The following is a 26,940-nucleotide window of genomic DNA, read 5'->3' on the forward strand; positions in this document are numbered from 1 at the left end:
CCATTTCCCCCCAGTCCCTTGGGTCTCAGAAATAGCCTATGCAATTGTGGAGCCTAAAATCTTAAGGTGCATTAGCTTCAGAGTAAACCCACCTCTGCATAGCAAACAAGAAATCTTTACTGAAAAATGTTTAATTGAATATATTAACATAATGTCTCCGAAGGGATTGGGTTCTTGTTCAAAATCATGTTGTACAAGGATAGCTTTAAGCATTGATAACTCTCTGGGTCAAATAATTTCCTTGGTTTCATGCCCATCAATGAAAACTCATTATTTCTGCCAAAAGACTGTTACATTTTAAGTGTTTTTATCAAAACAAATTAAGGATCATTATCATTAGCAACATTTATTGACATATGCAGGTTGAAAGTCATGCATGAAACACTTAGGAAATTTTTACCAAAAAGTATGTCTTTTTAATTTTAGTAGAAATTTGATATGTATGTGTGTGTATGCATGTTTATATGAATAGAAAGGGCTTTTCTTGCAAAACATTTCATTTAATTAATGTTTTAAATTCATTGAATTACACAACATATATTTAGGTGCTCAGTGGTCTAAGGAAGATTACTGAAACTTTGATTTGAGGGAGGTGGTTATTAACTTCTGCGTTGTTTCTGTTGCTGTTGGTGTTATCAAAAGTGGGGTCAGGCTGCTCACTGCTCAAAAGCCAATACTCGAGAGGCAAGGTTGGTGGAAAGGAAAGGTTGCTTTATTCTGGAGGCCAGCACCCGGAGGGGAGAGGGTGGACTCGTGTCCAAAGGCTGACGCTCCTCTGACAGTCAGTAGGTAAGAGCTTTTAAAGGGGAGTTTCAGGGGTGTATAGGCGGAGGGAGGGGGCTACATGCAGAAAGGGCACAGTCAGCTCTGACAGTCGTCTGGAAATTGGTCATGCAGTGGTCTGATCAGAGTCATCTTGATTGTTTTGAGTATAGTTAATCTTCAGTTCCAGAGTGGATTTGTTTCCATTTCTTTGAGTCCAGTTCGTGGAATTGTGGCTTATGTCATGGCTACACTCTGGTCATCATGTAGTTAACTTCTTCCACCTGGTGGGAGTTTCAGTATGTACAAAATGACTCAAAGGATATGGCCTATGGCTAGCCCTTGAGGAGGAAATAAAGGTCCTTGACTTTACTGAATGACTAAACTATTATTATTTTGTCCTGTTTAACTGCTCTGCTTTGCTTCTGCATTTTTCTCACTTTTCTGATTAAATTTATTCTTTGGCTAAAGTTTTTCTATAGACAAAAGGCAGGTGGAGGACATGGTGGGGAAGGACCATAGGGTCCTGCTCTGTTTCACTGGTAGAGGTCGTTTTGGTATAAGTTCAATGTAATTTAACAAAAATTTACTTAGTATTTGCCATTCATTCCACAAGATATGACAGAAACTTTCTTACAAACATGAGGATGTAGAGTGGTTATCAAATACAAGTCACACATTTTCAAGAACTTTTAGTCTAAATTTCAGATTGGGACTAAGTGATAAGGGTATAGATAGAAGAAAAACAAAAGTAGAGCTGCTTTAATTTTGATTTCTACACTATAAAAGAGTGGATGGGCTGTCCAGATACATAAAGGCAAGGACAGCAGTGTAAAAAGGCAGAGCTATAATTCCCTGCTTGAGGGATTGGCTCTTCTCTTGGGTGAACTCTTTAAGGGAGGATCTTTGTCTTTCATTTTTGCATTCTCAGCACTGAGCAGATGGTCTGATATAAGTATTTTTAAAATATATTCCACAGATGAATATAGCTAAGAAACTACAGTTTCTGAGTCGACTGAGACTAATAGGACTCTTGCACTCAGTAGATGTATGGGTGATGTATTTCCTGAATAAGTTAGTGAAACTCAAGGCAGAGGAAGTAACCAGTTAGTGTGAAGAATGGAGAAGCGTAAATCACCTTTACTCTTTAGTGGGATAGATCTTAGTGAAATGAAAGCACTGAAATCTTGCCTTAAAATCTTAAGCAAGAAGAAAGGTAGATATTAGCTCTAAAGATTTTTGGTTTTTCAGTATTTTTCCTTACTCTGTCTTTCGTTTGAACACACACAAAACAAGTTTGTATAAATCAGGAATCGATCCAGATTCATCAAGTGAACAACGTATTAAAGTTAAACTGTCGGGACTGTGGCTGGTTTGGTGCAGAGTTGGGTATAAAATGGGCACCTGAAATAATAGATGGTTATTTCAATGAACATTTATTAAGTACCACTAATGCATGTGACTCTCACTCCTCAAAAACCTTCAGGTGCAGTGGAATTTTCATTACTTAGAGCTATTTCTGCTGGACTGTATACCAACTTCTATATTATTGGCTCAAATCATCAAAGAGGTTTAAATACCAAACAGGCTTTTTTAAAAAAAATATTTATTTTATTTATTTTTGGCTATGTTGGGTCTTCGTTGCTGCGCTTGGGCTTTCTCTAGTTGTGGCGAGTGGGGGCTACTCGTTGTGGTGCTCAGGCTTCTCATTGTGGTGGCTTCTCATTGCAGAGCACGGGCTCTAGGCACACGGGCTTCAGTACTTGTGGCTCACAGGCTCAGTAGTTGTGGCACACGGGCTTAGTTGCTCCACGGCATGTGGGATCTTCCCGGACCAGGGCTCGAACCTGTGTCCCCTGCATTGGCAGGTGGATTCTTAACCACTGCACCACCAGGGAAGCCCTACCAAACAGTTTTAAAACAGGAAAGCACTTGGGGTCATCATCACTAAATTTACGCTGGCTTTATCAAACTGTTCATCCTGAATAACGCACACACAAAATCTGAAATTAAGAAAGAGAAAGTGGTGGTGGGGTGGGGGAAAGGAGAGGGAAGGAAAGAGGGAGGGAGGGAAGGAAGAAGGGAAGCAAGAAGGAAGGAAGGAACCCTATTTGCCACGTTATGTGTAGAGTTCACTTTGGCAGCTAGAAGCCATGCTGAGTGGTATGAGCAGGTATATTTAGAGATAATCCGGTTCAGAGCTCATCGGGGCCATCTGCTGCTCTGCTCAACTAGTACAAATGCTTGAGTTTCTAGTGGGTCACAGCTTCCTGGAAGTCACCACTTCACTGACCAGACAGACCTTTCTCACGATGCCATTTGCTAGACATCTGTGTAATCTAGAGAATAACATAGTGCTATTTCTGTGTGTCCTTAGGGAAGAAGGAGAAGCGGAGTTATACTGGCTTTTCTTAAGATGGAAAACATCCCCGGATGGTTAGTCAGTTCATGACAGTCAAAGTTTTTAATAAGACTCTAGACAGATCCACCCTATCCAAGTTCAGATTTTCCATGTAGCTAAGAAAATGGGCCTGGTTGAAAACCAAATTTGGGGTTAAGGAGCTATAAAAAAGGAGAAATTCATGGCTCTGTAATGGTCCTATAAGAAGTCATGTCATCATGAATATTTTTCAGGACATGCATTCATTTACTCTCTGATTAAGTATTTATGAAGTACATGGGCTGCACACCCATGGGGCTATGTACTGAGGATATAAATGCAGAAAATGATTCTTGGCCTTTCTGTAGGTCACAACACAGTGAGGAAACTTAAAGATAATCTAAGTGTTGTCTGATAGGGGGTTTTATAAATGTGCAGTAGACAAATAAGTGCACTAAAAGAAGCCTGGGGAGATCAGACAAGTCTTTAAAGAGGAGGTAATATTTCAGCTGAGCCTTGAAGGATGAGAAAGCAGTCCCTAAATAAATGGGACAAGAGGAAAAGATTCCTTGTCCCAAAGGAGTAGCCAATACAAAGGCATGGAGATGTGAGAAAATACAGTTTGTTAAGGGGTCTGTAAGGGATTCAGATGGCCAAAGAATAGGGCAAAAAGGAGAAGAGAGGCAACCATGAATCAAGAGCCATATCATGAAATTTTAATATACTTGCTAAGGAAGTTTTTGTTTGTCTGTCTTTTGGTACTTTGGGGGATGGCTTCGAGCCTATTTGAGCTTCAGAAAGGCTAACTCTGCTTGTGTCACAGGGTTTTAAACTGAAGGGGTCAAGACTCGTGGCAGAAGATCAGTTCAGTGGTGGTTAAGTATTTCAGGTCAGAGGTGGTGGGGACTGAAATAAGGTCGTGGGGAGGAGGATAAAAAAGGTAAAATGAATAACATTTCTTTCGAAGGTGAAGTCATTATGTTTCCAATTAAATGTGGGGTTGAGAGGGTTGGGAGGGGTGCAGAAAAGGGAAGAGAGTTTTACTTTTTCACTGCTGCCTCCACAGCGTCAGCAAAGGTGCTTCCACATAGTAAGTGCTGTACCCTGGATGAGAAATCCAGTGTTTCTGGCTCAGGATGGGAAATAGCAGATTAAGATGCAATTTGCCGGTGTTGAATTTGAAGTTGCCTGAGGGATATCCACCTGGAGATGTTCGTTAATGAATCATTCAAATCCCTAAACATGGGAGGTGGGTGAGGAAAACAACTCATTGAACCTGGTTGATGGTGAAGCACAAGCACGTAGGACTGACGACTCAATGAAGAAGCAGCTGACTTTTAAGCTTAGTCATTAACAGGGCCCTTTGTGAGTAAAGGGCAAAGAAAGGTACAATACACTCATGTTTAGCTTCTCTCCCACTTCTAACTGCTTTTTTCCTCTTCACCCAGCTAGTCAGAAATCGTTTTTAAAATCTTGCTCTAAATGATCTTAGTGCCTTTTGTAGAAAAGCCTTGTTGTGGGCTATTTATGAAAGGTAATTAGCTCAAAATGCACCCACTAAATGACAAAGCATCATATACTTTAATGCGTCACTGTAGGTATATGTAATAGTACATTATGTAGAGACATGGAACAGAAAAAAAACAACTCTTTTTAAAAGGGCTTTCAGAAATAAGAAAAAATGTTTGAAGATTTCATTAATTTCTTGCTTTTGAAGCAACAATCCTTATAAATGTGTACAATGCTTTAAGGAGGATCTAATCTGTAGACTAGAAAGGACACTTCTGTCTTTTGGTCCCTTTGCTTATCTTCTCCATTTGAAACATAAAACAGGTATGAGTGTATGTATGTGTATGTATGTGTATGTGTGTATATATACACACATATGTGTATACATGCTTATGTGTATGTTTCAGTGTTACGCTTCTAATCAGTTTGCTCTTGGCATACATATATACATACAGATAAGTAAAATAGTTTCATCTGAGACTCTATATGTGGTGTTCTTAATCAGATAGCACTAACATAATAAACACTGCTCTTTATTTAGTGTTTTGTAGTTTGTAAGCCACTTTTTTTTTTTTAATTATCTCACTTGAGTCTCACAGATCCTCTTTGAGGTTGGGGGAAACATTATCATTAGTTAACGTCTATATATGAAGAAATTAAAGCTGAAAGAAAGTTATATACATAGCTACTAAGCAGAGGGACCAAACCCTGGCCCCAAACGTTCTGGTCACAGACACTGTCTATTTAGACTGATGCCAGACATTCCACTGGAATTCTTAGGGGCCATGTTAAGTGATCAAATATATAATAATAATAATTGAACGCCTACTCTAGGATTCTGTCCCAAAACTCTTGTCACTAGTTTTATAATTTGTTTAGAATATGAGAGAACTATTGAGAAAACAGACACAACTTGATGAGTTTGGATTCCTTCTGCCCTCATAGTTGTATATATTCTCCAGTTCTCCTAATCCTTGTCTGTTTCTCTTTGGCCTTTATTTAAATTGATATCTCTGGCTTTTAATTAAATGGCATTTGACTAAATAACCTTTTTCTGTTTAGTATGCTGATTTGTTTATATGGTACTTGGATACTGAGTTTTGAAAATGACATTAACTGTTTGTTTTGCAATGGTGTATTAGCTATGTTTCTTAAGTGCCCCTGAGGCTGACATTCTGTGTGTTAAAAAATGGCTCTTAGAAGCTCTAGCTGCATTCCACAGAGTACCAGAATGTCTGCTGCAGCCAGTCTTTGCTCAAGAGTGGTGGCAAAACATATGGAAGACATCTTAGAGAACTGGAAAAAAAGAAGCAGGAAAGGAAAAGGCAGGGTGTTCTGGTTTCTGTACCCTGGAGGACTGAACTGATGTGCCCTCTGGGGCTCAAGAGGAAGTCAGTGTCTATAGAGTACAAGTGTAAGGAATCAGATACCTCAACCTGGAAAAAGCTGTGGTGTTATCCCCTCAGAGAAGGTCATAGGTAAAAACAGTAGGCGGTATTTCACCCTAGGGCTGTGTGTCATTTATGTTTTAGTTTTCTCGCCTTATATTAAAAAGCAAACAAACAAACAAATACAATGCAGATGGGAGAATATGTGTTTCTTCTTCCTAAGGTGATAAGTATAGGAATAATACTGTATTCTAGAATAATACATTTTTCAGCTTTTTATCCCCTTACATGGCAGCAGAGTTGCATTGTAGTCTTGTAGCTATGAGCCCTCTAGAGCTGCAGATAAGAGCATTTTTCACTACTTTCATTGTTAACCGGTTTCCAGAGGCCCTCTCATCCATGCAGGCCGATTCTGTTTGGCCTGTACCAAAACTCAGCTCTTTACTGATTTCCATAAAAAATTACACCTAGCATTTTGCAACATTAAAAACAATATATCGCTATTACATTTATGTGAAGCCATGGGGAGTGCCGTTCAGCACTGCACTTAACCAGTCCTGCACTTAACCAGTCCTGCACTTAACCAGTCCTCCTCCGAAGCTCCGTCCTTGGCTATCCCACCTCTGAGACCCTGCTTCAAGGGTTTAATAGTTTTTCCTTTCCCCTTCTTCCATGAATCATCCAGCTTCTAATTTCTCTTTCTCTTTTATTTGTGCTGAGGGATTTAACAATTATCCTTCATAACTTGAGTGTTTGTAAGGAAGGGGTGGGGGCCTCCTTTTCCATCCCACAAAGTTTGAGACTTTTTTTCCTTTATCAATATGCATACATAGGAGAAATTACAGCGAATACACTTATTTCCATTTCATTACAAAACAGAAACAGTTTTCACTGTGTTAAAAACTTGTATTACAGTCTTGGCACAGTCCGGTCTATAGATGGGCACTCCAAGAATTAGCTGAGGTTTTTCGTTAGTGGTGGTAACTATAACTTGCTCACAACAACTCATTCATCACACTGTACTTGTCACCAGAGGAGACTGTCACTCGGTGTGATTGCAATGCAGACTTGATTTTGAAAAAATAAAAATAAAAATAAGATCATCTTGAAAGATGTTCTGGAGAAAATGCATGCCGTGGCAGAACTAAACAAAATCCTGTCACTTATTGAAGCTGGTGTCATCATGTTTTCTTGAGTAACATATAATGTTCAATGTTTCATGTGCTCTTTTCACTTTTACTTGACTTTCCTTGATTTTCATGTTAGATATATGCAAAATGGGAATAATTTTGGTATGAAATCGGATGGATTTGGTGTAGAAAGCCTTAGGCAATGTGTCTCGCTTTGCAAAGCCTGTCGCATCCCAGGGCAGAAGGGGGTGTGTAGGAAGACTATGGGAGAATGACAAGTAGGAAATAGGAGATAAGAACCAAAGAACAGCACATTCTAGCAATTATAAGATGCATTCCCCCCCGCCACATTTTACCTTCAGAAATTGGGATGTCCGGTACAAATAATGACATCTTAAAATGATAACATACAGGTTTCTTTTTCGTTTGTGGTAGAAAAATGATTATGGTGCACTTTACAGTCATTGAGCTCATGCCATTGTAGACCTTGAATGCTAAGCTGATCTTTACTGTGCAAAGCTGTAGGGAGCCATCCATGATCTTGAGCTGGAGAGTGACGCAACTGTTGTATTTCAGTGAGATGCTTGTGACAGTCACCTAACGCTCTGTGTTAGAGGAGGGGAGACCTGTCGAGAGTCTGTGAGTGTTTTTGGACAGTATGATTTGTTTTGCTGTTAAATCGTGTGAGAAATAATGAAATCCCGACTCAGGGCCGAGATGGGTGGAGGTGGAGACAAAATGACAGGTGGTGGGCTATTGAGGCAGAACATTGGGAATTGACAGCTGTGTAGGGGCAAGGCTCAAAGGACCAGGAGGCATGGGGGGGGAGGGACTCAGAAGTTCAGGAGCTATAAGCTGACATTTTGCCTTACTAATTGTTGGGTTTTTCATATCGGGGAATGCAAGAATCTAAGACCTTTCAGGTCATTCATCGCTTATGGTGGGAGACAGGCTGGGGGCAGCATGGTACAGATGAGACTGGGTAGCATACACTCTGTTGTTGGCAAGATGTAGATTCAAGTCTGACCTTTTTATGTAAGTTTAGACAGAGCACTTAATCCTGTTAAATAACCCTTTCCTCGTGTATAAAATTAGGCCAATAATGCCCGCTGCAGAAGTTTGTTAGGAGAGTTAAAAGCCCTTTTACCACAGCGTCTGGCACCTAATTACACTCAATAAATATTAGCTCTCACTATTAGCTATTTGAATAAGAGCTATAAAACAATATGTGAAGTGAGGTGGCTAAAAGTCAGGATTGCAAATATAAAGCGAAGAAGTGCAAGGGTACAGAAAGGAATACAGGAGCTACATTCTTTAACAAGAGTGACAGGATTTTGAGTTAGACTGGATCTGATCACCAGCAGGAAAATTTTCTGTCATCACTTCATCATGGTTAAAGTGGTCCCGGTTCACATAGTATTGCAATCCAGAATAGGCTAGTGGCAGTGATTACTAATTGTTTTATATTTGACATGTAACCATACATGTTTATTCTGGTATGGACTTTTTTTTTTTTTTTTTTTTAAACCACAGACAATGTAAAAGAAGGGAGATTCAGCTGGCACTTTTAAATTTATTTTTATTTTTTTGGGGGGTCTGCAGCAAAGGAAGTTTTAACTAATAGAAGCAAAATAGAAAATACCCACCCAAAATGATGCCCTCCAGGAATGTTTCCTTGTATTAATATCCCTCAGTAGCAGGCTTCTACCAGGAAATCATTATCATCTCAGCACTGCTGCAAGGAGTTTCGGGTGGTTCAGATTGAAACAGAATAGTACATCTAAACCATGTATCTGTAATGTGATGGGATGAAGAGCAGAGAAAATGTATAATGTTGTAAATCTCAAAGAGAGAACAATGGGTTTTCTTAGTGTGTATATTTGTAAGTGACGCTAATTGAATTTGTGCCTAAGATATCAGACGTTATAAGTATCATTAATAACATTTTCTTGAAAATAAGTACCCTTGTCCTGCCCGATGTGTTTAGGTAGCAGACTGTTTTGCGGTACCCTTTAAAGTTACTTTATGTATGCTCTTGACATAGATTTTTAAATCAAAAACTAATTACTTCTGTTGAATTATTTTAACCAAATTGTGAGCTGGTGTCAGGAGGAAGAAATTTTCATCTATCCTTCTAGGTTCTTCTGGCTGGTCTAAGAATTAAATTGATATGAGACAGATTAACAGGAGAAAATCAAACTCCCCTACGTTCCCATAGCTTTACTAACTTTATTACATTTCTTTATAGAAACTTTTATCTTTAGGGCTTTAAACACTAAAATCCAGACTGTCAGCAGCAGGAAGGCAGGGTGTTGACACCTCTGTGGTTGCCTTGGGTGCTGAGAAGGCTCAGCAGGGACTTGGCTTTTCTGATTTATTTTTAAATGATACTGTTCTTTAGAGAAGAGAAAATGTGTCTTAGTTCTTCTTAGGTCACCTGAGCCAAAATATAGCCTTCTTATTTCTTATACCTGCTATATGTTAGATGAGACAATTACATATCCCATGGAAGGTCCTGACATGGGAAACAGGTTTATTTTTCATTTAGGAAGCTTTCGTGTTTATTGCAGTTACGCCAGAGATTTTTTTTAAGGCAAATTACTGCCTAAGCTCTGCAGACATGCTTCTTTTCACTCCTTTTTCTAGTTAATAAACCTATTTTCCTCTGCTTTTCAAAATGCTATTATCAGTAAAATGGAAGACTGTTTCCCTCTCAGCTCCTTCTGGATTCCTTTCTTTCTTTAGGTCTGTAGTCCTTACGTTGGGTATGTAATAGCGTGGCCTGGAGAGCTTTTAAACATAATAATAATAATAATAATAATAATAATAAAAGCCTGTGCCCATGGACACATATTCTAACTGAACTATTCTGTAGTAGGTCTGGGCATCGCCCCACTTGGGTGAACAGAAGACACTTGCGTGGAGAACTTGAGGGGGTTGTATAAGGAGAAATGCCTTGAGATTTGGCTCCTGGGCTCAGTGAGTTAAGGCCATTTTGCTTCTTCCTCTTTCCAAATGAAAAACCCCACAGAGGGTCCTCCCTACCCCTGTGACTGGTTCATGCACAGTGTGAAGTTTGTAAAAATCAAAGCTTTGGGGAGCATGGGAAAAATAAGAGTGTATCAGGTGTGGACTGAAAGAAACAAGCGGCATTCTGCCTGGGGTGAAGCTTCTGCCCTGAAGCTTCTTCCTCGGTGGCTTCTGCTTCTGGTCTATACATATACATCTCTCACCAAATTGTGCAAATGTGCTTCTCACCCTCCTGTGCCCCTACAGGAGGAGGCGTGGTGTGCATGAGGACAGATGTCCTCGGAGATCCAAGCTCCGCCACTCTTTAGTCACTGAGTGAGTTACCTGCATCCAGGGAACAGACTCTGAGATGGGGATTTGCCTGTAGGGGATTTATTAGCGTGGTTCTCAGAATCAATACTTGTGAGGGAGGGAGGGCAGTAGGGCTGCGCAGGGGGAGGAGTTGAACTGCAGTTCAGTGGCAACCTAGAAGGGGGCTAACCTTTGAAGATCTGTGGGGCTGGGAAGGCTCTTCAGAGTTGTCCTGGATCAGGGGAGCGGGAGAAGTTTTAAATCAGCCCCTCATTGGCTGTGGGGTGCCCCCGAAAAAGCAATAGTACCTTTGGCAAAGTGGCTCTCTTTGTTGTTTTTGCAATTTGCCAACTTTGTAAATATCCCCGAAGTGAGTGACAGTGTTTAGGAAGAACTTAGCTGAGAAGCATCAGCACCTAGCAGTCCCGGTGTTTCATGGGGTCAGGTAGGAAGTTGACCGGGGGGGCTGCCATGACTTCCCCTAGAGGCCCCCTCTTGTCCCACTCACATCCATTTGCTTCAGGTAATCAGTTCGGGGGCAGCTCCACCACAGCATGTTTGACCTCTTTTCTTGGTAGCGTTTACAAGTAGGTCAGTAGGATGACCTACAGCCCCTGGTGTTGTAGCCCGTCTCCGGGTTACAGCCAGCACTCATCATTTTCGTCTCATCACCCAGCCTGCCTCAGGCTGAGGTTCTTTTGCGCTCGTCCTTTTCACAGCAGAATGGGGCAAGAGGGTGTCAGGAGACAGCCAAGTGCCCAGATGTTAAGCCTGTTCTTCCTGCCTCCATGGTGTAATGGAAGCCCGCCCTCTCCTGGTGAGCAAGGTCAATTACACCTACCAGGATGGCAATGCTGCTCCTTGTGCATTGGTCCCTTGGTGCGGGGAGTCCAGAGACAAGGCAGAGGATACCATGAACTTGGAGGAATCACCTCGCTCTTGGAATGGAAGCACATGTCTCCAAGCAGGTCAGTAGGAGTGAAGATAACGTGGACATTCCCACTGTAACTCTAGTCCCTGGTCCTGTGTATTCTACCTGCCCCAGGAAGCTGTATGTATGATATTAGAGGAGGCATCTCTCTCCAAATAGTGTTTTCCTACAGCAAGTGGTAAAGGGCTGAGAGCAGACCGACTCTAGCACTTCCAGCAGTTGACGTGAGTGTTGCAGCCCTTGGGGTGAACGGGGGGTGGGTTGGGTGACCCACTGTGGATCCCCTAGAGGGGAGTCTCCGGTGTGAGAATAACCTCTGAGGTTTGAGATCATAAATATTTTCTTTCCGCTCTCACTTTCTTTGTTTGCTTTATATTTCCAATCTTTTTATCATAAGCATGTGATAGATGAAAATGTTAATTTTTGTGAGCAGACACGCATCGTTTCTGTGGGGGAAATATAGTAAACGAACACAGTGTCACGGATTCTGCTGCTTATAGTTCTTGCATCACCGTAATGTTCTCTCTGCCTCTGACCAGTACTAACTTCCTGTAAAATATAAGCAGAGCATTTTGTTTTTCTTCTTTTATCCTTCTGGTCCCAGAGGGATGCCTAGAACCTAAGAGCATCCCTGCATCTTCATAATATGCACTGGTTATGTATAGAAAATGCAGTTTACATTCATAATACCTTGTAAGTTTACATCATCAAAACATACTTCCACCTAACAGTCCACAAATAAGCTTCTCACTCTTCTAAGGTTTCCTGAAACATGAATTTTGTGAAAAATAAAATTGTTGGCCCCCTCCATGGAAAATTGATATAATTTTAAAATGGTTTAAAATTTAAATATAGCTGTTGTTTAAAGTACCACATCCTATTTGGTGGATATGTAAATTATACACTGTGTACTTTTCTCCCTGTATCATTGGTAGTTAGAGGAGGGACAGTTCCCTTTTAAGTAAAATATATAAATAAATCAAAACACAGAGAAAATGTTATTCAATAATCTTATATAGAAGAAGTTATAAATACAAATGAATTAAAAGTGATTAACTATTATATTTTCAACCGTGATATTATTGACATAAGCAGGTTTGTGTGTGAGGGGTATTATCTGTTCGACCAAAATTTTTCGATCTGGGATGCTGGTTGAAAATTTTGATTCCTGTTTCCAACTCAAAGAGATTATGATTCAGTAGATTTAAGATAGAGCCCCTAAATTGGCATTTTTAACCAATGTCCCAGGTAATTCTGATGCAGGAGACCTACACACTACAAAAAATAATAAGTACATTAGCCAAACAGCAGGTTAAGATCACTGAACTGTTCTGCAGTCTTTTAAAATTTTTTAATTAAGCAGATGACAGAATGTAGATTGTAAAATATATTTATACCATTATGCCTCTTTTAATATGGAAAAATTATTCTGCATTATAAACATTTTAATATGGAAAAATTATTCTGCATTATAAACCAGTGGATCCTGTGTGTTACTCACTCTGACTATCCATAGAAAGGAATGTATTCCGTCGTTCAGCAAAGTTTCTTCCTGGACATCAAGTTCTGCCCTTCATGACTGGACTAATCCTACTCATTACTAGCCTTCTTGTCTCCCCTTAAATATCTTTTATTTAAAAAGCACTTTTCTGAACCCTTGAAGTTGGTTTGGTGTCCCTGTTATATGATTCCTTAGCCTTCTGTGGGTGCTTTTTTGTGGTCATCAGAATTGCAGCTGTTTGTTCAACCTGGTGCTCTGACAGTTTGCGCCTCCGTAGATGGTCTCATGACATGGCGACTATTTAGTTCAATGCCTTGGGCTTGCCTCTGCCACCCTGTCCTTTTCTGTCTTCATACACACCCGCACACCTGACCTGTAGGATATACTCCGTACTTATTTTGAATAGATGATTAACAGATGTTGAGTGTCTAGAAGAAGACAGAAACAGGCCTGATTCAAACTTTATTTTACCAGGACAGTCTGGTTTGGGCACCAAGGGTAATGTCAGTTGTATCCCTGCAGCCCAGGTCAGAGCTGAAGTGGTGCTTTCAACCTGGTACTTTTAATACCTGCCAAAGGGATACTTTTAACTTGTAACTTTAAAAAAGATGTCAGAAGGGATTAACTAGATAAACACTAAATACCCAGTGAAGAATATTTGAAACCAAGTTTACCAAATAGATATTACAACTTACAAATACATGTGCATAGTTACTGTGAATTTAGAGTTAACTGTCAGCCCTCAAGATCCGACCTGTAAGTGTAAGTGTTGAATGGCCTCGGCACTGTCTGTTCTCCTCTTGGATGCGCTGCTGTTCTCTGTTCCCCATCCTAGTCTGTGTTATCTGTGATGTTCTGTGTTTCTCCATATCTTTGTCCACACTGGTCGATCAGGCCACACTGGATGTATATTATCCTTGTATCAGAATTGATAAGTTAGGGTAGAATATTCTCTTCTTTTTTTTAAATTAATTTTTATTGGAGTATAGTTGCTTTACAGTGTTGTGTTAGTTTCTGCTGTACAGCACAGTGAATCAGTTATACGTATATATATATATGTGTGTGTGTATCTCCAGTCTTTTTTGGATCCCCATCCCACTTAGACCACCACAGAGTACTGAATAGAGTCCCCTGTGCTATACAGTAGGTTCTCATTATTTATCCATTCAATATATAGTAGTGTATATGTGTCAATCCCAATCTCCCAATTCATCCCACCCTCCCTTCCCCCCTTGGTAACCATAAGTTTGTTTTCTACATCTGTGACTCTATTGCTGCTTTGCAAATAAATTCATCTGTACCATTTTTCTAGATTCCACATATGAGTGATATTATACGATATTTGTCTTCCTCTTTCTGACTTACCTCACTCTGTATGACGATCTCTAAGTCCATCCATGTCACTGCAGATGGCATTATTTTGTTCCTTTTTATGGTTGAGTAATATTCATTGTATATATGTACCACATCTTCTTTATCCATTCCTCTGTCTATGGACATTTAGGTTGCATCCATGTCCTGGATATTGTAAACAATGCTGCAATGAACATCAGGGTTCATGCAACCTTTCAAATTTTGGTTTTCTCCAGATACAGTATATGCCCAGGAGTGGGATTGCTGGGCCATATGGTAGTTCTATTTTTAGTTTTTTAAGGAACCTCCATACTGTTCTCCTTAGCGGCTGTGTCAGTTTACATTCCCACCAACAGTGCAAGAGGGTTCCTTTTTCTCCACACCCTCTCCAGCATTTATTGTTTGTAGATTGTTTTTGATGATGACCATTGTGAATGGTGTGAGATGATATCTCGTTGTAGTTTTGATTTGCATTTCTCTAATGATTAGTGATGTTGAACATCTTTTCTTGTGTTTGTTGGCCATCTGTATGTCGTCTTTAGAGAAATGTCTATTTAGATCTTCCACGCATTTTTTGATTGGGTTGTTTGGGGTTTTTTTGATATTGATCTGTGTGAGCTATTTGTATGTTTCGGAGATTAATCTGTTGTCAGTTGCTTTGTTTGCAAATAGAATATTCTCTTCTTAAATCAGATGAGTGTTGAAGTTTTCTCCCCCAGAAGTAGACTTCAAAATTATATTTCCATTGTTTTAACTGTTACTGTTTCTAATTTTGAACTCACAAGGCCATACAGTGCAGAAGACTTCAGGAAATACTTTGCAACTACATGGTGCTATTATTCTCTGTGACATATATGTGAATGCCTTCTCCAGAATGCCGTGTGCAAAACATCTGTGCCCATCTTAAGGATGGCCTCTTCAGAATGCCCTGTACCTCCATGGAGGCCAGTGTCTTCTAGTCTTCCCTGATATTAGGACAGGAAAAGAGTTTTAGACTGGTGACTGCCTACAGGCATTCAAAAGAGCTTTCACATAAGGTTTTCTCCACTGATCCAGTTCTTCTCAACTGATCTGTGGTGAAGGACCAAGTTTTATATTGTTGCTGTTTGTGTGCAAGCTTCTTGGTTTTTAAGCACTCAGGACATACTTCGTTTTGACCTCCTAATAATTTTGCTGCTACATTAAAAATGAATTACTTAGATTAAAAAATTAAATCCCCCTTTTTTCATTATTATTATTGGGCTCAGGAGACATTAAATTACGCTGTAAAATGACTATGAAAGTTGCTAAGCCCTTCTTCTCAGTTTCCACACTCACCGTGACTTGGACTGAAGCACCCAGTCCCGGGACTGCTCTTTCCATAGCACCGCTCTGGCCTCCTGTGACATATATTTGCAGAAAAAGCAAAATTTTCTTCTTCCTGCAAAGAAAGCTGAAGCTTTCCAGGGGTTTGCTTTCTAACTGCTTCTGGTTTACGACTTGGCGTTTGGAAGGAAGTGAGCGAGGCAGTAGATGGGAGCCGTGAATCGGAGACACGATGTTCTCACGATTAAATTAGCCCACAGGGAGTTTTGATCAGTAAGAATTTGACTCCACGCAGATTTTTTAAGTTGGCTGAAAGTTTTGGATGTGACCTGGAGGCAGCAACCCGAGAGAGGACAAGATGAGTGCTGTGGAGCCTTCTTTAGGGAGTTGCACGTAGCTGTGTGGAATGGAAAATGCTTCTCTGAACTCTTATCAGTCAGTCCCTGGTGAAAAAGACATGGCTCTTCACGTGAAGCTCCGAGTAACCATGCCTTAGCCAGAAATGTAGAACTTTTTCAAACAAAAGCAAGATTTCCCCCACTAAGGAGAGGCAGGTACTTCCATTGTACAGCTAACTCTATGTGGACTTACATATGGATAGAAAGTGACATTTTGCAAAATACTTCCAAATGCATTACTTCATTTTATCCTCACTTCAAGATTCAAGGCTAGGTGGACATTTAGGATGCTGATCTATAACCAGGTATAAACTGGGATTTAAGTGTGATCAAGGCAGCAGGATAAGGAGCGGAGTGGAGATTCAGTAGCCATGCTTCTGGTTCCTTTGCATGGACCCAGCATCTGTACCACTGCTACTCAGTATGTACTGAGACCCCAGAATGAAGGTTTATTGCCATTGAGTTAACGTGAACTTTTCCTGAGGATAAAAATAATCATAGTAGTCCCTCCTTTTTAAAATTTACTATTGGTTAAAAAAAAAAAAGGAAAGAAATGAGATTTTCTTGGCAGTTTTAACCTTACCTAAATACTTCCTGAATTGTTTCCCTTTCCTTTATTATTCTGTGTGTAATAATTAATACCTATACTTCTTAAACCACGCATCTTCCTCAAAGATGCTTCACAAGTAAATTGTGTTCCATTACCCTGGACCACAATGATAATTATAAATTAGGAATACTTCAACCAGAAAAAAAAAGTTACTCATACACTTGTTTTCATCTGTAATATGTCTTCAGCAGCTTGATAATTACATGGTATCCAGTGGCATGTGGAAAATATCTATTAAAAAGCATAATGAGAAAAGAAAACTTGCATGTAATGTGTATATTCAAGCAGTTTTATTTCTGCTAATTATTGTTTAAATCTGCCCTCTATACTTATAATTTTAACCTTGTACAAGTTTAGCAAAAGTAAAATGCATGCGTTCTAACAATCTGTAATATATTTTTAAACTTAAAAAAATCAAGAATCTATAATAAGTAAATCAGTGGTAGAAACTTTACCTTAGAAATCTTTTGCCTAATATTCAGTATAAATCATTCTCAGATGGATTAACATGGTGTTCAAAGGAACATATGTGTATTTTTTGTTCAGCCCTCATTACTCCATTTCTGTACACAAATGTAGTAGCAGTGTAAACCTTGATTTATATAATAATGCATTTTGCATTTTTCTCATTCAAATGTTCATTATAGAAAAATTGAATATAACACTAATTATTTCCATCGTATATATTCAGTGAGGATCACAGAGGCTTTTGTTTTATATTTTTAGTGTCAAGACTTTCATGATAAACGTTATCTCTGTCCCAGTAGTTTCATCTTAATGTCTGTATTTGTTCTTTTTTTAATGAATAACTATTTAAAAAAATTTTTTTAACATCTTCGTTGGAGTATAACTGCTTTACAAAGTACAATCCTGACATTATAGTAAGTTATCTTTACGAATCACATCCAACTGCAATATCTCAAGCAGTTGTCACAATTGTTCAGTGAAGTCCAAGTACAGGCATTTCTATCTCCATTCTATAGAGGAGGGGAACTAGGAGAGTAAAGACAAGATCAGCAGGAAGATCAGATAACAAGCAGAGTTGAAGACGTTCATAGAGGGAAGAAAAGTTGGTCAATATATTGAACTGATTTTTTTTTTTTTTTACCTCCGTCTTTGCTAACTTGAGGAATATTCTCCATTTTCAGACTTTTTAAGCAGGTGGCTCGCAAGTGCTAGATCAGGTAGTTCATATCAGGCCCTAGTTGATTAAATAAATGTAAGAAAATTGTCAGAACTGCAGTGCATTGATCTGTTTTTAGTCTTGCTCTTTACGATCTTAAATTTAAAAAATAAATGGTGGATAAAAAAATTAATCAAGGACATGAGGTTCTTGCATCTGAGGACATCCAAGGGTCTATCAAACCCTCCTTAATCACGTGTGTGTGTGTGTGTGTGAGTGTGAGTGAGAGAAGTACTGTATAAGACCTAGGAAAACAGGAATAAGAAAGCATGTCTGTCTCTCCAGGGCTCTGTCTCTTGGGGAGCACAAAGGTACCAATTCGCAAGTTACCCTGGGCATAGAAAACGAGGTATCTGAACTCCATCTCGGCGGTTCAGAGGATTGGGGAGGACAAACCAGAGATACAGGATGTTTTTTTGTTTAGTTTGTTTTCTTTTTACTTAATGCTATTAAAACTGAAAAGGATAGAAATTGAAATAAAACAAGCACCCCTGTTTTACAATGTGGATTAAAAATGTACTAAATTCACTGGAACAAATTTATTGAGAATGTGGAATATGGTGATAAAAAGAAGTCAGCTCTTAAGGAGTTTATAATTAAAGACAGGATTGGGATTGGGTAGGAAAACAACTAAACCAGATTTTCATTATAAAGCAGAATTAAAAGCATTTTGTCATAGAAATTCAAACAACACGCCATGTGGGAAAACTAGGATTGTTAAGGCTTCAGTAAGAGGGAACTTGGATTAAGTAGAGTTGGTTGTCAGTTGGTGAGTAAGGTGATGGAGGACGTGTCTGGAAAAGATGGAGATGCTTGCTCTGCTCAGGCAGTGATAACTAGACCCACCTGCCTGGGACATAGAGGGCCCTCTGGGATGTGGTAGGAAAGAGAGACTGGGGAGGTGGCACATGGCCACATGGAGCCGAGTGCTTAGGATTTGGAGTTAAACCCAGAGCCCATGGGGAGCAATTATTTGGTGAGGGGTGTGACACAATTCAGTGCATGTTTAGGGAGATCATTTCTGACGTGCACTATAACAGCCTTGATGATGTGAATTATTAAAAGTGGAAAATAACTGGGGAGTTTTGTGATAGCCCAAGTGAAAGATTTGAAGATTCCAAGTTAGGATGATTGTTCAGAGGGACTGGAGAATGGGTTGATACGCTAGAGGTAATGAGTGTGTATTCCTTCGAGCGGGGGATGGAGGAGCCGTAACAGATGACTAAACAGAATATACTTTAGGTGTATGTGAAGTATGCTTTGCATCCTGGCCTGTGTAGGTTATAACTCAGTCCAACAGTTTCATGTTTCTTACATTGTTACTGTACACAGTGCTGGCATAGTGACATTGGATTCGCATAATACTTGGATCTCCTCCCTGCTTATTCTTTTGCCTTATCACGAGCTGGACTCAGCTAAGAGGGCTGTGCTCCTTACTGTTTGTGCTCATTTGCCAACGACAACAAAAAATTTAAATATTTAATGTAAATATTTACTTTGGAGTCACAACAAATATTTCGAAAAGGATTTAGGGACACAGTACAAGTGAGTTTTGTCTGGTGATTAATCAAGATTTTATTATTGTTTAGATGAATTACAAGATCATGTTTACAACGATATTGGCAAGTGAAATAGACATAACAACATGAATTCTACTCTGCCCCAAATAGAGTGCAAATCGTTGTTTTTTATTGTGTTTTTCATTTATTGCTTATTTGCTCACTTACCATATTGTGGGACCGCAGAATTTTTTTTTTTTCCTGGCCAGAGGTTTTCACTGTGGGGACTTCCTACTCTATTCCATAATCATCATTGACAAAGACTGTGCACGAGTGTATGTGTGCTTGTGTGTGTGCATTTGACGGGGGTAAGTGTGGGGCTACAGAGACACGTGTCTTAACTTATGAATGCCATTCAGTCCTTCTACACTTGCAGCATTTTTCTTTTCTGAGCATGCTTTTTCAACACAGAAGGATAATAGTTTTTCCTAACAGCATGGGGTTTCACCCCATGTATTAAGGTTAGTATCGTGGGTGTAGCCTCACAGATTCAGTGTCTGCACCATCTGATAATTATGTATCCATCTTAACATTCCAGAGTTGGTCCTCCACTTTCAACTGCAGATGCTTCCACTAACCTTGCAAGGACACCGAGGCGAGACTCATAGTAGTTTTATGCTCGTGAATTTTGGCAGTGGTTACAAGCCTAGTGATGGTCCCAGCTGGGAGAAAAGTGTCAGCGATGGGGAGTGTGGTAGATTGCAGGGCTCCTGCAATAGATGTGTTGGTGTGTCTGTGTAGGTTGGGGGCAGGCAGTGATGGTGGTGGCAGTTAGAGGTAGAAGAGAAGAATTCTGATCCTTGAAGGAGTGGAAAAACAAGCAGTATGAACCTTTTTTACCTTTAAGTTCTTACGCTGTCAGCAGTGGAGCACAACTATCAATAGTGCGTAACGTCAGATATGGCCTCAGAGCTCAGGCTGGAGATGAGTCAGGATTTCGTGTGTGTTCTGTATTGAAAGGAATGCATCCTCTCTCCCTTACCTGAATACCCCAGGAACACACGGTGTCCCCACGCTGTGAAGACAGCAGTCAGTTGATGGGAATTAGTTAAACGAATCATAAGGGCTGGTCCTATAAATTGGAGCCCCTCGTGATATTTAGAGAGAGAGCAAACCTTTGATTAAAGACGCAGCCTGTGTATAGCTTCTGTGTGTCTGTGGTCATCAAGGGTGAGGACGGGTTGGGAGAATGACTGTGAGAAGTGTGTGTAGGGGGGACTACTTGAGGTATCAGCTGCTTAAAAGCAACTTACTTTCACCTATCATCTGCATTTGTCTCCAGACTCAAGTTTTTGCTCTGTGTTGTTGAGTGTGGTTTATTGCTGTTCTGTAACGTCAAGAAAGGTCCCTTCTGGTACATCGTAAAACGTGTTGATGGAAACCCCTGGAAACACTGAGCGTCTCTGAGATTTAGGGAGTGATCAGGTGGGAGTGGTTGTCTGTACGCTTCTGCCCTGAGTTCTCCTTTGTGGCAACTTTAATGTCCTCACCTCACAGGACACAGCTTCCCCCACCCAGAGGCAGGATCCCCATTGTAGGGAGTGGAGGATGGGCTTTCCACCAGCGTAATGGTTTTCATACTCCTAGCTCTGCCATGGAGAGCTGGCAGCATGACCAGCAAAGTACTTTCTCTGCCTCAGTTTCCTCATCTGTTAAAGGGATAATAAAGTCAGTCAGTGTGAGCGTGGAATGAGTTACTGTGTAGAGAACATTAGTAGTAGTTCCCGGCACATAGGGAGTGCTCAGTAATTCAAACTATAGTAATTCTTAGCTTGCTTCGTCTTAAATTACAGGGAGATATGTATGTAATAGTCACCCTGAGAATGACTTAAGAAAATTAAATAATTCATTACCTTTCAAGAATACAACTTCTCCGTATGCTGGATAATCATGCTGCAGAGTGATGATTCACTAGTTAATTCCACACTGAACAAAGCTAAAGTAAAACTTGTGCCAGAAATTAATTTTTTGTATCATTTCGTCCTAACTGAAAACTACAGAAACTAAAGGATAAATCAGGTATTTAAGTATTCTGAAGCCGAGTATAAACACAGCTGTTACAGTGCGATGGAAGAATCACTTAGAGGAATTTGTGGTACAAAAGCAGTATCCTCAACAGCTAAGGATGGAAATGGACTGGGCATCCACTTGCCTAAGTTTCCCATGTCTTATATTTTTTGAACCTTGTCTGATTTCAAAGAATGCAAACGTAGTTCTGCAAGGCAGTGAACAGCCTTATTATTTGGTAAATTGGGTTTTTGCGTTTGTATTAATTGCAGTCCAGAATCACGGCAGTTATAGAGGATGAAAGATGGTTGAAATTACAGATTGAGCAGTGTATTTCTCAGGTTATGAAGTTCAGGGAAATATGTAATTATTTCTGAGTTTCCTCAGGTTCCTCTGTTCAACATAATGTTCCGACATACAGAAGGGACAGTTCCAGGTATGAAATGCAAATCAGTAGGGGCTGCCCCTGAGCCGTAGCCGGGGTTAATCATGCAAATCTAATGCTGTTCTTGGTATTTCAAGAAAGGTTTCAGTTGAAGTCTCAGGCACATATTGATTTAAAATTCCTACTTCAGAGAGCAGTGTAATTTTTCTTTTACAGCTTCAAATTTTAAAATATAGAACAGGATTTGGAGACCAATTTAGTGACTGGACATCCATCCATCCTTAATAATCCTGCAAAGTTGTGGGAGTTGGGAGGGACGGGCACCCTTAAAGGATGTGGCGATTTCTAAGCAGATTAAACAATATATTAGACCTAAAGTTACAGATGTTCTATAGCAAGTCCCTTTGCTTGGAATACGATCAAATCAACCAATTATGCATGGTTACTGAATGTCTGCTCTGGTCAAAGAAGATGGCTAAAGCTAGCAAGGACAGACCAAATCAAAAATAACGGTACAACGAGTGCCTAACTTTGGGAATGGTATAAAATGCCTTTGGAAATGAGACTGTTTACAGGAAGAAATGAAATTGTCTTGCTCACAAGTGCAAGCTGACACATTCTTATAGCCGTTTCCGTTGTGCACAAAATGCGTCAGCTTATCTTTCCAAGAACAGTAAAATTTCATATGCTGCTGCCTGACATAAGAATTATTTTGACATATCTCCATATCGCTGACTCGCTTGTAAGTTAATCTCATCTCACATGAATTTTTCACCAGCTTCACTCTGATGTTGATAAAGGAGATGGTTCCATCAAATACATCTTGTCAGGCGAAGGGGCAAGTTCCATTTTCATTATTGATGAGAACACTGGGGATATTCATGCCACCAAGAGGCTGGACCGCGAGGAGCAGGCCTACTATACCCTCCGCGCCCAGGCGCTGGACCGGCTCACCAACAAGCCCGTGGAGCCCGAGTCGGAGTTCGTCATCAAGATTCAGGACATCAATGACAACGAACCTAAATTCCTGGACGGCCCGTACACGGCCGGAGTTCCCGAAATGTCTCCTGTGGGTAAGTAAAGAGCAAGTTGGTCTTGTACCATCTGATTTGAGGAGGTTTGTATTTAAAATTAGATCACCATAAATACTGGGGAAGAAATCACATTCGCATTTGTGTAGACATTGCCATTTAGTGTGAGGGGAATGTTTGAGATGTGTTAGTAGCCAGTATCCAAATTCTATTTTTTGACACATTATTTTATGTATACGGAAAATTAGGAAATTCTTCCTTTTACACACCTGTCTCAGTGTCTTCAAGAAATTACATAGGTCTTACAATCCCTTTTCAATTTAATATTTAAAATTAAAACATGATTCAAATTATGCCTAAGAAGTTAAAAAAAAAACAATAAAATTACTATCAAACCAAAAAAAAAATCATTCTAGACACAGCCCTGTGATGATCTATTACTTTTCTTTTTCTTTCTCCCCATGTTAAAATAAGAATTCACTATTCTAAGCATCTCTCTGGGGCCAGGGTATCAGGCGAGGCCAGCAGTGTAGCTAGGCTAATATTAGGATGAGCTGGTCTATTTGCTTATAGAGTATGCTTGAACCTGTAAATGTCCATCCACCTGCCACCACTAATCTTTTTGTGATGTCTCCAGAAATTTAAATGCATGAAAATTTATACTGAATTTATAATAATGGTAAAGTGATACTCAGTGTGAGATATATAAAAGAATAATAGGGCTTCCCTGGCGGCGCAGTGGTTGAGAATCTTCCTGCCAACGCAGGGGACATGGGTTCGAGCCCTGGTCTGGGAAGATCCCACATGCCGCGGAGCAACTAGGTCCGTGAGCCACAATTACTGAGCCTGCGCGTCTGGAGCCTGTGCCCTGCAACAAGAGAGGCCGCGATAGTGAGAGGCCCGCGCATCGTGATGAAGAGTGGCCCCCATTTGCCACAACTAGAGAAAGCCCTCGCACAGAAACAAAGAGCCAACACAGCCATAAACAAACAAACAAACAAACAAATAAATAATAAGATAAAATAAAATAATGAAGGCTGTTTTACTCAAAGGCCTTTTGACGTTGCTCCATTACTGGAAAAATAGAAAGTAAATTAATTACCTTTAGCATATACTGTATTTCAAATACTATTAAACTATCCTTTAAATTCCACTTATTTAGGTACCTTTGGAATAGTTTTCAGCCAGTATGTAATTTAGGTATGGATGATCTTACAAAAAAAAAAAAAAAAATTATGGGGCTGGGATAGAGACCAGTTGATTTATATCTTTTATTTCCTGTTGTTTATAGTATTGAAGGGGGAAGTTTATTTAAAATAATAATCGAACTTGTGTTTTAACACGTATTTCAACTCAAGTCTTTTACTTGAAAATTTTACCCAGTTTGATTTGTTTTGATTGATTGATTGATCGATTGTGATTTGTTTTACTTTAAGTAAAAGTCATTGCGTTCATTCCAGCTTTCGATCCACACATCTGCTATGCAGGGGAGTGGAATTGCAAAGATGTGTATTACATGTGCCCAATTTAGTGACCCTAAATTTCTGTTCCAGTCAGATTGGAGAGGGAACATTATTTTGGGACCATGGCTCAAGCTGCTAAAGAAATACGAACTGAAAATAAGCCAGAGGAATCGATGCTTGCGGACAGGAAAAGTTCTGAACTGCAGTGGCAGCATCTCACTATAATTATCTCCTGTGTAAATATTTCTTTGACCAAACAGGCTTGTTCACACTTTCTCAATGCTGTCCACTCCTTCAGAGTGCTTCCTGCTGCTCTTGTTTAATAACAAAAACAACGACGATGATGACACCAGCAAAAACAAGATTTGGGAGGTTTTAGAAAAAAGAGAAGGCACGTTGTCCTCCCCAAAGTAGTAAGGTTTAGAAAAACAGGAGGTTTTGAGGTGTGTTGAAGCAATTCAGTTCAATGCCGTAATTCTCCTGGGCATTTTGGGCATTCTTCATGGGCTTGCTAAGGTTTTCCTTTCCTGTGTAGAACCCAGCAGTGCAAATTGGATGACTGAGCTTTTTGTTCTAGAGGCTGAATAATGCACTGTAGTTTTGGTTCCAGTGGTACCACTCTGATATCAAACAGCATGATTATTATGTGCATGTGTAAGTTATTTTAGTTATTTGATTCCAACAGGTTCAGAACATTTTAGAAAATGATTTCTCAATGTCTTCAGGATTTACTTGACACTAATTGAGGTCACTTGGTTAATATCAAAATTTGAGCTAAGAACAATAAATGTCTAAATGTATCCTATGGATTTATAGTGCCAGATTATCAAAGTGTTTAATTCTAACCAAATAGTTATAGTAGCCACTGAATAGTACGGTATATACAACACAAGTTTTCAGTATTTATTATTCAGGCCTATTTTTTTTTTTCATTGAGAACTAACTAAGATTTGAAACACACTCATAAGTCCCTGGGATCTCTTATTTGTTGCCAGAAGAGCATAGATAAGCATGAGAATACAAGTGTGTGTGTGTGCACGTGTGTGTTTGTATATGTCTGTGTGCCTGTGCGTGTGTATGTATAGTAAATTATTTAACGAACACTTCAGAAAAAATTATACACTACAAAATTTACTGAAGTATAGTTTTCATTATTTTGTTTGTTTCAAGGTGTTTTCTTTTCCAGTGAAGTAGGAAATCAGTACTTAACCATATCACGAGAATAAATATTGCTGTAACGATGGTGCTGTAAAGATGTTCTCTATTTCCTTATAGAGGAAATAGAGAACATCAAAGTCATTGATTCTAACATTTTTAAATAGTCAAAATCTAATTGTTAAAAAGATTTTTAAAGATACATCATTCACTGTTTGGTCCTACCAAGCATCCATAGAGCACAGTCTCCTAAGTCTATCAAATAAAAAAAAAAAACTTCAGAATTTACAAAATGTGTGTGTGTGTGTGTGTGTATGCACAACACACACATACATATTCAAATTTTCCACCCAATCTGAAAGAAAATAGAATTGGTAAGAGAAATCGTAATCTGGAAAAGAGAATAGACTTATAATAAGATGGGCATTGGTAACTTATTTAAGGCGTTTAGAGAGGGAGATCTACATAGTAATATATCTAAAAGAGATGTTAGACTAAAAATGCCATATCTTCAAGAATTTATTAGAAACCAGCTTGAACCTTAAAAGAATACAGAAAGGGATTTGTCCCATCCCCATCAGCTAGGACATAAATGATAAAATAGCATGTGCTTAAATATTTAAACTAAGCAAATGTGAGTAGCTAATATTTTTATGATATTCCAAATGGAAATAAAAAGAACAGATCACACTAAATGCTTTCCATATGGAATAAGTGAATGCATAGTAAAAGGAAGAAGCAATATGACATTCTATCATATGAAATGTAGAAAAACAACCAATGTTGTGATTTTTCAAGTTGCCATGCTTTTTCTGCTTTGGGAGGGTTTGGTTTAAACTTTCATTTCATGCTTTTGTTTTTAAATCAATTAGTGAAACCAAATGAAAAATAAAACTACTACAGGAAGAGACAGAGTAGCCACTTAATATCCAGTTAAATGTATCAACTGAATATTCTTTATGCAGTTAATGAAGTTTCAGTTTCCGTCTGGCTTTACTTTGCTATAGCAGTGAGGTTACCTCAGTGTCACGATGTTGGTATTTGTCATGCTGCCTTCTAGACAGTGATTGAGACTTATAGAGATTGCTCTTGATAAAAATTTATTACCCAACCCTGATGGATGAGATGCCTAAAATTTGAGTCCCATCCACTTCTGAATATATATCCCTGCCTAACTTGCATCATCAGTCTTATTTTTTTGCCAATATATTTTCATGTCCCTTAAATATTTCTGAAGGATGAATGATCATTTATCATCTTTTGGGGTTTGTCTTAGGCAAAAAAAATATATGATATCAATTTTTCGTGTACCTTAGAATAAGAAAAATTAAAAATGAAAAACAAATCTAGTGTAGAATCTTTAGCGTTTTGTGAGTTCTTCCGTTTTGTGGCATTTGGGAGTTTTTAATTCATTGGTTTTGGGATTGGCACGTAGGGACCTCAGTGGTACAAGTGACAGCAACGGATGCTGATGATCCTACATATGGCAACAGCGCCCGAGTGGTCTACAGTATCCTGCAAGGACAGCCATACTTCTCAGTGGAGCCAAAGACAGGTAAAAACTGACAT

The 26,940-nt window shown here is 39.3% G+C and overlaps 1 protein-coding gene across 1 annotated transcript in view; it reads left to right on the forward strand.

Moving 5' to 3' along the window:
- The window catches only part of CDH7 (cadherin 7), a gene marked incomplete at both ends in the record, with an annotated part of 124,370 nt that overhangs the window by 20,653 nt on the left and 76,777 nt on the right, over positions 1-26,940 (forward strand). The window contains 2 exons of the mRNA XM_079717575.1: positions 22,501-22,795; positions 26,807-26,926. Of these exons, the coding sequence (XP_079573701.1) occupies positions 22,501-22,795; positions 26,807-26,926 (415 nt within the window). The remainder of the gene's footprint in view (positions 1-22,500; positions 22,796-26,806; positions 26,927-26,940) is intronic.

Source organism: Hyperoodon ampullatus (genome assembly GCF_949752795.1).
Source record: "Hyperoodon ampullatus genome assembly, chromosome: 13".
Taxonomy (NCBI): domain Eukaryota; kingdom Metazoa; phylum Chordata; class Mammalia; order Artiodactyla; family Ziphiidae; genus Hyperoodon; species Hyperoodon ampullatus.